Below are 13,851 nucleotides of genomic sequence, written 5' to 3'. Positions count from 1 at the left end.
AATATGCAATTGTCTAAAGTTTAACATTGTCGTTAAGACTCTGGGTTCAAAATGTAGACACATAATATAAAAGTAATTATGTTGGTGGAAATTTTGTTAAAACAAAAAACAATAAATCGATAGACGTTTAAGTAAATAGAATATAGGCCAAGCACTTGACTGTAAAGATGAGACTATTCTATTAAAATTACAACCTTATTTGATAAACGTAACGGCTGTGATGAGAATAGGGACGTCTTGCTCAACTTCTCACCAAATACAGATTATGGAATATTTTTTTTTAAAATCTTCTTTGCAATTAACTATACATATAAAAATAAATATATCAAATCATAAAATGAATAAAGAAGAATAGTTCTACTATGTGAAATGGTCAAACAACTTAAGAATATTTGAGGGTAGTTATTGTAGTAATGATGTACTAAGGGTAGAATATCTTTAGAACATTTATTTTTGTGTTGGTATACTGAAAGAAACTGACAAAAAACGTAAGAATATTTGAAGACAGTTACTATAGTTATGACGTACCATTTGGCGATATTTATTGCGTTGTTACTATAACAATTCTTAGTATTGGGGCAGAATAATTTTTATGCCTTTGGGAACATGTAATTATGGCATTAATTTGCTTAGTTTTAGGGCATAATAGCTTTAGAACCTCTGGAGAAAAAAAAAGTATTGCTAATTTAATGTAACCAGTGTCAGAGCATAATAGCCTTAGAAACTTTGAAAACAAAATCTATTGCTAAATTAGTATAGGTCTATTCAGTGTCAGGGCAGAATAACTATAGAACAAAATAGCGTATCTATTGTTTGTATAAACGTATTCACTGTTTCGTTCCCCATTCAATATTAACCTGTATAAAAATAAGGGAATGCGAGAGCAATCTAGTACTGAACACATCCAATCAACCCGGCGAATCTTGCACACGTGTGATTTATACAGGTAGATTTTTAGCGAAGTTATTTTGATTTTTCAATAAATTACCTTTTCATATGACAAATGTGTTTTCGCAAAGTCGTCGAAAGTTATCCAGAGAAAAAAATCAATTTCAAAACGAAACAACTTTTTTTTTTTAGTTTTTTTTTAGCAAAGTCATTTTTTAAAATAAATTACCTTTTCTTGACAAATGTGTTTTTGCAAAGTCATTGAAAGGTATCTGGAGAAATAAAAATAAATTTAAAAACAAAAGAAGTTTTTTTTTAGTTTTCTTTTAGCGAAGTCATTTTTTTTCAATAAATTACCCGTTTCTTAGGACAAATGAGTGTTTGCAAAATCACTTAAAGTTATGTGGAGAAAAAAAATCAATTTCAAATTGAAACTAGTTTTTTAGATTCCTTAGCGAAAGTATTTTCTTTTGTTTTTTCACAAAATTTCAAAACTAAACTAGAATTTCTATAATCTACACAAGTACGTTAAACTAAATACCGTGATATAGTGGAGACCGTCTTCTTGACCTTGTATAGTGATCAGACGTTTTTATACCTTTATTGTTTATAACATTGCCCAAAAACAAGCATGAAACAAGATTCGTTTTAATAAAATGAGGTTGTAGTATATTTAGCTTTGGAATTTTTGTCAATGGTCAGAGGTAATTATATTACAAGACAGGTAAAATTACAGGTAACATGAAGATTAAAAAAGAAAGATATTGTGATGGTTACAACTGCAGGTGTAATTTCAGATAAAATAAAGAAAGTTATAGATTAAAAATTGATGGTTACATTACAGGTAACATAACAAGTACCATAGCCGGGTATTGTGAAAGAATAATAGAAGTGTAATTTCAGATAAAATAAAAAAATATAAAAAAGTAAACATAGTTATTGTTAGTTTAAACGGAAGGTAACATTGCATGTATCATAACGGGAAGCAAAAAACGTTTTAGTGAAAAAGTGGCATTTGTAATTATAGATAACATTGTAGACAACATAAGAAATAGCAAAGCAAGCTAAACTATTGCATTATTTTATATTACAAGTTAAAAAAAACAACTTTACTTAACAGGTTTCCGCTGTATGTCGTTTTATTTTGACATTTTTTCGTCTTTTTTTCTTTCTACCCCGTCATAGATTGACAAATGCGAGCAATTTTCGACAAGGTTTACTAAACCGATCACATTCCAACTTGACACATAGGTCTAAACTAAATGACGATGTAATATGATATAAAATCTGACTTAACATGCCGTTAAATTAAATTTTAAAAAAATTATATTAAGTATTGAAAGCTTTATTAAACTGTACAGCCGGTGCCTTCTTTTCTTTATAGACAGCCAAATATAGTGAAACGAAATTATATATTTATTTAGACATTAATATATTTAACGAAAAATATTTTATATTCTTCATTTTAGTTCTTATATTAAAAATTATTCTTAGAAACATTTTTATTAAAAAAATTAAAATGCGATGTATTAAATATTTATTCATATGCTAATACATTTTTGTCTTTTTACTCTAAATTAAGAAATAAAATCTCAAAGTGATTTATATGTAGGTTCGAGATCCCTGACATCGAATCTTTTACCCTTTTATACCCATGCAATCGCCAGATACTTTTTTCCAATCTCTCTGTTTTAAAAAACGCAGCAACATGTCCCCCCTCACGGCCTTTATCCTGATACCGACGCTGGCGTTAGCTACTGTAGAGGAAGACGCTACTCACATGTTCACCACAATGGACGCCGATGGCAACGGCGAACTGACAAAAGAAGAATTTTTTGATTACGAGAAGGTTTTAATTTTTTTCATCATACTAGTGTACATTCAAATTATGGCCTTTTGATATAACATATATATATATATATATATATATATATATATATATATATATATATATATATATATATATATATATATATATATATATATATATATATATATATATATATATATATATATATATAAAATCAACGACATTTACTCTCCTTATTAACGTTCAAATCTACATCACATTCATATTCAAGAATATTAATCCTCTTCATCCTATTTATTGTATCTCGAATCTTAATCCTTCATATTATCTCAAAGTTTAATTCTCTTTACACAATGCGAAATCTTTATCCTCTTATATAGGCCTACTTAAAAAGCTTCTTCCTACTCCTATAATTTCAAGTCTTGAGCCTTCTCATGTAATATCAATCCGCCTCATTTGATTTCCAAGCATCCTCTTCCTTATTTACTTACGTATTATTAAACCACTTTTCCTGTTGCACATAACTACAACATCCACACCATCTATTCTCTTGCACAAAACTACAACAACATCCATACCATCTATTTTCTTGCACAAAACTACAACAACATCCATACCATCCATTGACAGACTTACAACAACACCCATACCATTTATTCTCATTGCCAGACCTACGACAAGAACAAGGACCGCGGCCTAACTGTAGAAGAATTCAAGAACTTTGTCACCTCTCTGGCACCGGGCCTGGTCCAGTACGTCGACCCCTGGTTTCCCCACGGAGACAGGAACCAAGACGGTACCTTGGATGAGGCTGAGACTGAAGCAGCCTTCGAGATTTTGGATTTTAACAAGGACGGAGCGGACACGCTTCCGGAATTCGTTAGGTGAGCCGCTGTCTGAGATTCGATTCCCTTGCTAACTTCAACAATGCATGTCTAAGATTATCTGCTTAGGCAAATATCGCTACCCTGGTCCTAATTCACATCTAGTTTCTGATACAAACTATAGCTCATACCTTAAAATAATGACAACCTAGACTTGAGCGCAGTAGTAAAGTTCCCTTTTCAAACCTGACAGTCTATAGGGCAAGTGAAGTAGAGTTCACTTGTTTCTGTGACTTCGGCATATGAAGAGATAGTGTGGTCAGCACTATGCCCAGCAGCCTCTACTTTCCTAACGTGAGTTAGGTACCCATCAGAGTTGGGTGGACTTAGGGACGGTCTACTGAATTGAACCCGGATTCGAACTCGAGACTTGCAGATTAGCAGTCCAACTCACTACCGCTAGACCACTCCATCCCCTCTTGAGCCCAGTGGGTAGTCTATAAGTGCCATAATGCTTTTTTATCCTAATTAAAATTACTTACCCTTATTGTAGTTTCAATAATTTTACAAATCCATACCACTAAAAAAAAACTTACTTACTATGTTCATTCAATAGTTTCATAGTGATTTATTCTAGACTCTCACATTGTTTTTCTATATTAATAAAAAATCACGCACGATAAGCGAATATGTGTTTGAAGGTTGGGTACTATGGAGGAGGGATTCAGTTTTTTTTTCAATGGCTTGGGCAGAGCGTAGCTCAAATATCCCCAGAAACACTGCTTTACACCATACTATTACCTGGAAATTAAATTTTCATGTTTCGTACGATACACTTATTTGTATATATAAATTTATATTAATTTAAAACATGAATTAAGCATTTTGACTTTAAAATTGTGCATCCTTTTATTTCTTTTTTTTTAATGTTAAACATCAAAGCTAGTTGACAAGACGGGATGATTTTTTTACAGGTATGTTAAAGAGATCGTGGTACCCTCGTAGGATTTTCCTGCCCTCCCCCCGATGCATGGATGGATGATTTAAATAATGATCGCACATAACACAGGATTATTGAAACATCTTTAAAAACCAGATGTGTTCAGTACATAAAACAAGTTGAATATCGCTTATGGAATGACACGTATATCAAATGAAATGTAGAAAATGTAAAAATCTGAATGTCATAAAGTATTTTTTAATTTGTTCATCTTAAAACGTTTAATACTCTAATCCAGTTTTAAAATGTTTATAGGCACGCACACACACACACACACTTACTCACTCACTCAGTCAAAGACTTCAACTGAAATTAAAATAATTTATATAGTTTTTTTTTCTCAAAATTTTTATGATATTAAAATAATTATTGCTTTCTTTTGTTTCTATAACTAAGCTACATTGTGAGAGATGCTTTTTATATTTATACATTTTTATTTCCATTGAAAAAGGCTAAAAAAATTGGGAAAAAGGGGATCATTTTGACAACAAGCATATTAGTACCGTTTAAAACTTCAGCTACATTTTACTGAAAAAAAGTTGTAATCAATTTCCGAAAGTTGTAAATTAAATCTTTTACAAAATATGTAGTTATTAAAAAATTGAAAAATAATTAACAATTATAATTTAAGGTTGTAATATTGTCAAGCTTTTTAATATTTAAAAGGATTTCATAAACTGTGCCTTATACTATTGCTGTGAAACACTTGTTTAAATAATCGACGGTTAACTCAAAGTCTCAAACTCCATCTGTTGATTCTATTTTCTGGCGCTATCAATAATATATACGTCACAATCGGGACAATATTTGGGTGCAATAAAAAATGTTTTAAAACTTCTTCTAGTGCTAGTGCTGGTGCCATTTTTATCATACCAGGAGCAGTGTTTCTTCCAGACTTTTTTCTCCGGGTAGGGGGGGGGGGGCGGACTAAAATTTCCGGGGGGGGGGGGGGTGGTTTCTATATTTTCCATTTCGTCTGGGTGGGGGAGGGGCGGAATTTTTTGTAGGGGGGCGCACACTGGTAAAAGTATATATTTTCTAAAAACATTCAACTTCGATGAGGGGGGGGGGGGGCGGGGCTAGAATTCCTTTGGGGGACGGAACCCCCCCACCCCCCCCCCACCCCACCCCTGAAGAGATGCCTGGAAGAAACTCTGACCCGGAGGCAAATCAAAATTTTTGCTGGTCCTAGATCTAGTTCTGGCGCCATTTATAACATATCCGGAGGCAATAAAACTAAACATTAAGCTGCGAAGATAATGTATCACAAGGGAAGCCCTGCACTCCCACCCAGGGGGGGGGGGGGTTGGACGGTTGGGGCCTGCCATAATTGGGTCGATAAACACCTGACGCGGCAGCTGTAGAGTTGATGAGTTCGCACCATATGGCGCTCTAGATCTCGACTTGTCATCTGTTTTTTTTTTTAATTTTTTTTTTCCAATTTAAAATCACATGACTCAGTGGGAAAGTTGCGATTCGCCATGTTTCTACTTCCCATTTAAACACAACACTCGATCGAAAACCTCATCTACCACAGCAAGTAGGTAGAGGTGTAGCTAGTATAGAGCGGGTGGGGCGGGTGGGGCGGGTGCCGACCTTAGGGGCGCCGAACGTGGTATAAAACAAATGTAAAAAACCCATTTTGATCTGCATTACTAAATTATCACAGCCGAAGTTGAGGAAATAGACCGTTCATCAGTTTTAAGGAATTTTTTCACAGCTTTCTACATCAATTGTGTGACACCAATATAAAAAAAACATTAAGAGACAATAACTTTCCTAACAGTGGTGGGGGTGGTGTGGGGGTGCTTTTTTGCCAAAGCCACGGTAAATAACTATATGAATGGGGGGGGGGGCTGCAAAGTTGATATTTCGACCTGGAATGGGTCGCTTCGCCTCTGCAAGTGGGCCGGGATAGCTAAAGATTTAAAGAGACCAGCATTTAACTACTATATTTACTGCTGCATTTGTATTGAATCAACAACAGTAGGTAAGTATGGAAAGGAAATCAAATGGTATGACATGTCAACGTGGTCGGGTCGGTAATGCTCATTGTTGCTGAACAGAAAGTCTAGAGTTCGAACTCCCGGTCAGATAGGGTCGATAGCTGGGGACAGCAACACATCTAAGAGAGAAAACTCCTACTCTTGTTGTTTGTTCTTGGTTGGACAAAAGCTATGGAAGTAAATCCAGAAAGAGAAGCAGGCTAAAATCGGAGTCAGCGGCCTATTTGACGCATTAAAATGTTAAAATTCCATCACGATTATTAAAAACGAAAAAGAAATAATGTCGGAAAAAATATAAGGAAAATTAAAATCTGAAACAAATTTTTATAATGGATACTCCGATCCTCCTTACGTCATCTTTCTTAGCTTGTAACGTATTCGGTATTTCTTTGATCTTTTCTCTTTACAAACTAACCCTAGTTAAGAACAGACACTAATGGCTTCCCGTATTTTTAAATTGCTCTCATCTACCACATATGGTATCTTTATCATGTAGAGGCATCCGCTACACACCTGTTCACCAACTTGACAAACTATCACTTTCGTCGCTTTCAACAGCTCTTGAAGTTTAGTCCACTAAAACCTGCTAAACGAATTTCTAGCAGTTACCTGTCAAAGTTGACGCAGCTTTTGTGCGTGGCGTTGTTTTTTTTCCAGTTTGACATTGATGTTTTTATTGAACCTAAAGCTCCTCTATAGAAAGATGTAAAGCCTGGGTGGATTAAAAGGGACACGAATGTGTATGATGTAGAAAAAAAGGAATTAAGGTAATAATATAAAGTAATAATTTTGCGAAATATTCAGTAGACACACGAACAAACGCTCAACCCTCAGTTATTAAAAATAATTAGGCCCAATTAACATGCCAACGACATAATGTCATAGATCAAACACGTTTTAGACTGAAATAAGGTAATTAACGTCATAATTTATAGATCAAACGAGTTTTAGACTCAAAATGGAGTTTTTAAAGTGTTTTTATTTTAATCTGATGGATAAGGGTCTGAAAAAACAATTTGCCGTCACAAATATTCATCACCCTAATTATTTTATTTGCATATAGGCCTACGTGAAACACAATCTCCGTTTTGGATCATGTGACTGCTAAAGACAGCAGTATATAGATCTAATAATTTTCATCAGAGCACGATCGGACACCTCGAGTGATCACTGTATAGTAAGTAATTTAGAAAACGTGAATTAGTTACTATAGAACATTAGCAAACTAAAATCTAATGACACATTATTTGTTAACTAAATAACATTCGCAAATTAAATCTAACTACACATTATTATGTAGCTAGAGAACATTCGCAAACTAAATAATTTTTTTTAGTAATTTAAGAACATTCGCAGACTTGATTTTTTTGACTGATTTTATTTAACATTGTGTGTATTTGATGTGACACTATTTTTGGCAACTAAACACAACGCTTTCGTTGCTTATAATTTATCAGTGAAAATTACATAAATTATGGCTGAAATTAATCATGTAATCGGTCATGTGGTTTAATTTTTTTTTTAAATTGTATTGGCAAAGTTTGATAAATTATTCCTGTAAAGTAGGGTTTCAGAAAATCGGATTTCCTGTGCAACCAATCAATGTTTCTCAAACGAAAGAAAAACTTTAGATTTCATGAAATATTTAAATATAAATACAAATGATGCCTTACACTCAACAAATATTTTTGAGTTCTCTGGATTTGTAACTTTGATAACAATGATTCAATAAATAATAGTTTTAAATTTCTTAATTGTTTTCATGTTTAAGTTTTTTGTATTTACATTATTTACCGCCACATTGGTGGCAAAATTAAATAAACCGGGAATGATTTCCCCTAAACGTTCTCGAATATTCTTATATAACTCTACGGGGGATGGCAACTCGGGATGGTTTTTAATCCATTTTTAATTACTTAAACTTTTTAAAATAGATTAGAAAAAGAATTGCGCACCAAGTGAATGGCAAACAATATATGTATAATAGTGCGGAATATTATTAGTACTTAATAAATTTATAAGCGTTTTCGACAAAAAGGGAAATAGGGAAATTTACTACTTCCGGTCAACGGAAATTGCACACAATTTGACATAAGGTAGAAAATTAGATCTTTTACTTATATGTGAAATTTCTTTATCTCTATTAAACAGTACTAAAGTTATAGGCTTTTGAAAATCTGAAAGTAGAGTTAGTCACTTTTCCGGTTATCGGAAATCGCTGAAAAATTGATAATGAACTACAAACTTGATATAATATTTATAGGTGAAATTTCATCAACCTAGCTGTATAGGTACACAAGGTATTGTGTTCACACACACACACACACTCACACACACACACATGGGCTGAATTGTAATGTCTTGTTTTTCCGACTCGATTACGCGTAAAACACCGAACTTTTGATATATCTGGATTTATAATTTTCGCCCAATTAAAATAAGTCCCCTATACTCCGCATGTGATAAAGTACTTAGAAGTAAAACGGTGAAAACTGTTAAATTGCATGTGGTTTTTTGTGCACAATTACAAAACTTCTTCTATACTCTGCATACGAGAAAGTAAAAATAAAACAACAACATGTTTTTTATTAAATAAAAAAAATAATGATCGTCAAACTTGACTGCACCCATTGAAATGCTTATGCTAATAAACCGGGAGTGATCTCCCCTAAAAATTTCTCGAATATCTGTCTAAACGTACGGAATAATAGTACTTTATAAATCTATAAGATTTTTCTTCGAAATCGGAAATCGCGTAAATTACTACTACTACTACTATTTACTCACAATTCGACAAAAGGCAGAGAATTGGATCTTTTACTTACATGTGAAATGTCATTCATCTATTAAAAAACAATACTCAAGATATAGGCTTTTGAAAAATGGAAAGTAAAATAAGTTCCACTTCCGGTTATCGGAAATCGCTGAAATGTTTTTACAGAGCTACAAATTCAATGTAATACTACTATATGAAATTTCATTAACGTAGCTGTAACGATACTTAAGTGATCGTGTTCACAGATACACATACACATACATACATACACACATACACACACAGACATTCGAACAAAGTATACGAGTAAGTAAAAATATTGAGAAGATAAATATAGTGACCGTCTTCTTGTTGTATTCTTGTAAATGAGGTATTGAAATTCGGCTTGCAGCACCAACATGTCTCCCCTGTGGGTACTGCTTCTACTGCCAACCTTGACCTACGCTGGGGTCACAGAGGACGCGACCCGTTTGTTCTCGTCGCTCGACACCAACGGAGACGGTAAACTGGAACCGGAGGAGTTTTTTGTTTACATGCGGGTATGAACTGTGTACTCACCACAAAAAACATACAATATAGCGTCATAAGTCCAGTAGCGTAGCGAGGGGGGAAGGGAGGGCGGGGGTGGGGGGGAACATATGTCCCCGGGCGCCAACCTTAGGGGGCGCCAAAATGGGTTGGAAAAATAAATTGAAAGGTTGAGGGGGATGCAAATCGAAAGTTTGAGGGGGGTGCAAATCGAAATCTTGAGGGGGGTGCAAATCGAAAAGTTTGTCCCCGGGCGCCGGGAATGGTCGCTACGCCTCTGCATAAGTCTGAGGCGAGAGGGTCGGGTGCTCCCTCCCCCCTCACGTGGACATCTTTTATGGGGTTACGCCTAATAGAAAACGCGTAAAAACTACTGTCGACATAAAGTTTATTCAAGTAAAAACAAAAATAATAGGGGAGAGGGTTAGACCAAACCAACAGAGGCGTAGCGAGTGAGGGAGGGGGCGGGGGGTGCGGACCGCACCGGGTGACACCATTTATGGTGGGTTACACCAAGGCAAAAAAAGAGCAAAATATATAAAGAAAAACTTGAGGGGGGGGGGGGGCGGTGGTGGAAATCGAAAGTTCGAGGGGTGGGGGTGGAAATCGAAAGTTTGAAAGTTTGTCCCGGGGAAGGGTCGCTACGCCTCTGGGGGGGGGGGGGGGTGACACTATTAATTGCCGCACAGGGGGACACCCAACCTCGCTACGCCACTGCAAACCAATAACTATTAGAGGGGTTTGATGGTGGCAACCCTTAATATGGCTTGTAAGTCTTGGTCTCTCTCACATGAAACTCGAGAGCACGTTAGCAAGGAGGAGACATACAACCGCAATAGTGACGCTGGTGATATGCACTCTCAGATCTTCAGTTTACTCACACTCGCATATTTTAGACTCTCATATGTTATAATCTCTCATATTTTATACCCTCTCGTATTTTATACTCTCTCATATTAACATATATTATAATCTCATATTTTATGGTTTCATATTTTATAATTTCATATTTTATTATTTCATATTTTTATCATGTCATATTTTATACTCTCTCATATTTTATACCCTCTCGTATTTTATACTCTCTCATATTTTTTATATTTCACAATCTCTCATATTTTTAGTTTCATATTTTATAATTTCATATTTTATTATTTTATATTTTTATTATGTCATATTTTATAATCTCACATTTTAAAATATCTCATATTTTATACTCTCTCAATTATTCTCCTTCTACTACTATATACAATATTATTTCCCATCTTATACTATGTGTTTAATCATCCACAATGTTTATTGATTTATGTGTCTTGTATATAAAATTATATGTATGTATATGTTACGGTCAAAGCCCGAAGTGCGGCCAAAGCGCGGATTGGCCGGCCAATCCGCGCATTGGCCGGCTATCTTGGCCAACGCCCGAAGAACGTAGCACTAAGATCGTATTTCGTACATTGGCCGGCCAATGCGCGCACTGGCCGGGACGTACTGGCCAAAGTCCGAAGCGCTTAAACTTGACAGCGTATTTTGTACATTGGCCGGCCAATGCGCGCACTACCCGGGATGTCCTGGCCAATGTTCTATCTATACTAAGTTGTGATCGCATTTTCATTATTCTGGGTGCGTTTTCATTGAGAGTAACGTATTGTTTAGCTCTTGTTTGTATAGCATTCTATATGCAAGGCGACATGGATCAAAAGGGCCGTCAGATCATGAGACAGACATAGCAGATGGCTGTCAAAAGAAAAATGTAAATCCATGTTAGTTTCCATATATGGGCTCTCGATAAAATAATTACTGAGGAAGATCTTGAGAACATTGTACAAGAAATGGAGGTTGCCATAAATGCAACGACATCCTCAGCTAACCCATCTACTGCCGTGTCGGAACGCCCAGACCAGTTGCGTGACAATAATGTGGCAAACAGATTCTATATAGTTTGTGAAAAACATTGTAGTGCAGCTCATTCTTTTGGATCATGTGTCAACGATGTCTATGCTATTTGTGGAATACCCAATGAAGCAGACGAAGGATACCGAGGGAACATTACCTGCAGATTGTGTCACAACAAACAAGACATCGTGGAACACAGATCAGCAGCTCATACTGGCTTGCAAACTCAAGCGCTAAGATGCTTAAAACATCAAATACAAAATTTAAAGATGGTGAAGTGGGTGACAATGTACGCATCCGTTTTCCAGATGTTGACAGAGGTCACGGTGATCCCCGAAGCGTGATTGCAGTTGTCATGAGCGTCGAGGGCGGTTTCTAAAACAACTATATGCTAGAAGTGAGTTTTCAATTCTTCACGAAAAACTGCTCTCATTGTCGTCAGTTGGCACTGAGGTAAATCACTACGAACCATCGCATCTTCACAATCATTGACTGGGGACCAAGGCTACACTCGCTGCAATTGCACAACTAAGTGTACTACAAATCGCTGCAAGTGTAAAAATAACAAGCTGCTATGTAATTCTAAATGCCATAAAAGTTAAACTTGTAACAAATGATGATATTGATAGATTGAGACTATAGTACAATAAAAAATTTGAATGTTTCTGTCATTTACTTTAATTAATAATCAATAAAGACTTAATTTCATGATCCTTACGGCATAAAAAAAAACCTAAATTTGCTCATGATCTTCTAATTAAGACTTTGGCCGGTCCACCATGGCCAGTCCGCGGACTGGCCGGCCAAAGGCCGAAATCAAGCAAAGTTTCGGACTTTGACCGACCTATGAGATGCGATATTGGCCAATGCGCGGATTGGCCGGCCAATCCTAGCATTGGCCGACTTCGGGCTTTGACCGTAACATATACATTCCTCCCCCAAGTGAGTTTGTATCATTCACACATACTATGTATGCACAACTACCAATGCATTGGTACTCTTGCACAGGCTTTCGATATCGACCATGATGGAGGCATGTCCCTAGCCGAGCACCAGAATTTGATCAACTCTGTTGTTCCTGCCCTGGTCAAGTACGTGGCCCCCCGTTTCAATGAGGTGGACCTGAACAAGGACGGCAAGCACGACGAAGCAGAGATGTACCAGACGCTTCTATTCATGGACACCGACAAGAGCGGCATTGTTGAAAGGCCGGAGTTTGTCAAGTAGAGTTAATTTTTACAAGCTTTTAGTTAACTAGCTTCCTCTGTCTGTTGTCAGTCTAAACTCTAGATAGAAACGCCCGAGTGAAATTTCGGGTACTTCTATTTAACACATTCGTTTCAAAGTTGGCACGTGGGTCAAGACATGAAGTCAATGTAATCTGACATTAAATTATTCAAATTTGACTTAATCGGATGACTAATTAATTTTTATGAATAAATTAAAAATTGTGTCCAAATTAGTTGGCTGTCTTACCAAAACATTTAATTTCAATTTTATTGAAGATTACGTAAAAAGCTTGTTATTAAAACGTGGTTTATAAATTTTTTTGTATATAAACTTCAATGCTACTTTATATAGAACTATCTAAGACAAATATTCTAGAATTGCTAGAATTGCGTTCACTTATACTCGACTCAGAAGACAACGCAAAAATGTCTAATTTTAAATATATATCTTTTTAAAATTATTAATTAAAAATACATTTTAATTTTCATAAATTCAATAACAAAAGGAGGAATAACAAGATTAAAAGCTAGCTAGTTGTAATTTCTAAAACATTAAAAAAACAAAAAAACAAATTTAAAAAAATTAATGTTTCATTTGTATTTACTTTCACAACAATACTATATTGCCTAGTCACGTTTGTAAAATGTAATTGTTTTTCTTTTTGCAGATTTATCGAATATATCTCAAGTTACAAGATCTAGATCTTCGTACTTACTGATAATAGCGATGATAACCCTCTACTATAAAAAATATAAATTTTGAATGTGAAAATAAAGCTTTTTAGAAGCACTTATTTTTTATTCGCACAGCTTTTGTTGTAAATATTTTCTGCGAGATAATGACTTGTTATTTATTGAAATGTATCACAAGTCAATTATTAGTGACATACAATC

The 13,851-nt window shown here is 35.2% G+C and overlaps 1 protein-coding gene across 2 annotated transcripts; it reads left to right on the top strand.

The window, feature by feature from the left end:
- Positions 1–7,599: 7,599 nt before the first annotated feature.
- On the top strand, positions 7,600–13,747 carry LOC131951065 (uncharacterized). 2 transcript variants are annotated; one of them, XM_059313331.1, is made up of 4 exons: positions 7,600–7,705; positions 9,696–9,843; positions 12,737–12,951; positions 13,626–13,747. In XM_059313331.1, exons 2-4 carry the CDS (start codon positions 9,703–9,705, stop codon positions 13,657–13,659), a joined length of 390 nt encoding a protein of 129 aa, XP_059169314.1. In that variant the 5' UTR covers positions 7,600–7,705; positions 9,696–9,702; the 3' UTR covers positions 13,660–13,747. The 2 variants fall into 2 exon arrangements, with proteins under 2 accessions (XP_059169314.1, XP_059169315.1); XM_059313332.1 differs by having other exon boundaries at positions 7,603–7,705; positions 9,675–9,843.
- The last annotated feature ends 104 nt before the right edge of the window (positions 13,748–13,851 follow it).

Source organism: Physella acuta, unplaced genomic scaffold, assembly GCF_028476545.2.
Source record: "Physella acuta isolate Inbredline_101_S28 unplaced genomic scaffold, ASM2847654v3 ptg000795l, whole genome shotgun sequence".
NCBI lineage: Eukaryota > Metazoa > Mollusca > Gastropoda > Physidae > Physella > Physella acuta.
This window is presented reverse-complemented; position numbering and strand designations above follow the sequence as displayed.

Coding starts and splice junctions, on each gene's coding strand:
- LOC131951065 (XM_059313331.1), top strand. CDS start 9,703: ATGTCTCCCCTGTGGGTACTGCTTCTACTGCCAACCTTGACCTACGCT. Junction 9,844..12,736: donor AGTTTTTTGTTTACATGCGG/GTATGAACTGTG, acceptor ACTCTTGCACAG/GCTTTCGATATCGACCATGA. Junction 12,952..13,625: donor GAAAGGCCGGAGTTTGTCAA/GTAGAGTTAATT, acceptor TTCTTTTTGCAG/ATTTATCGAATATATCTCAA.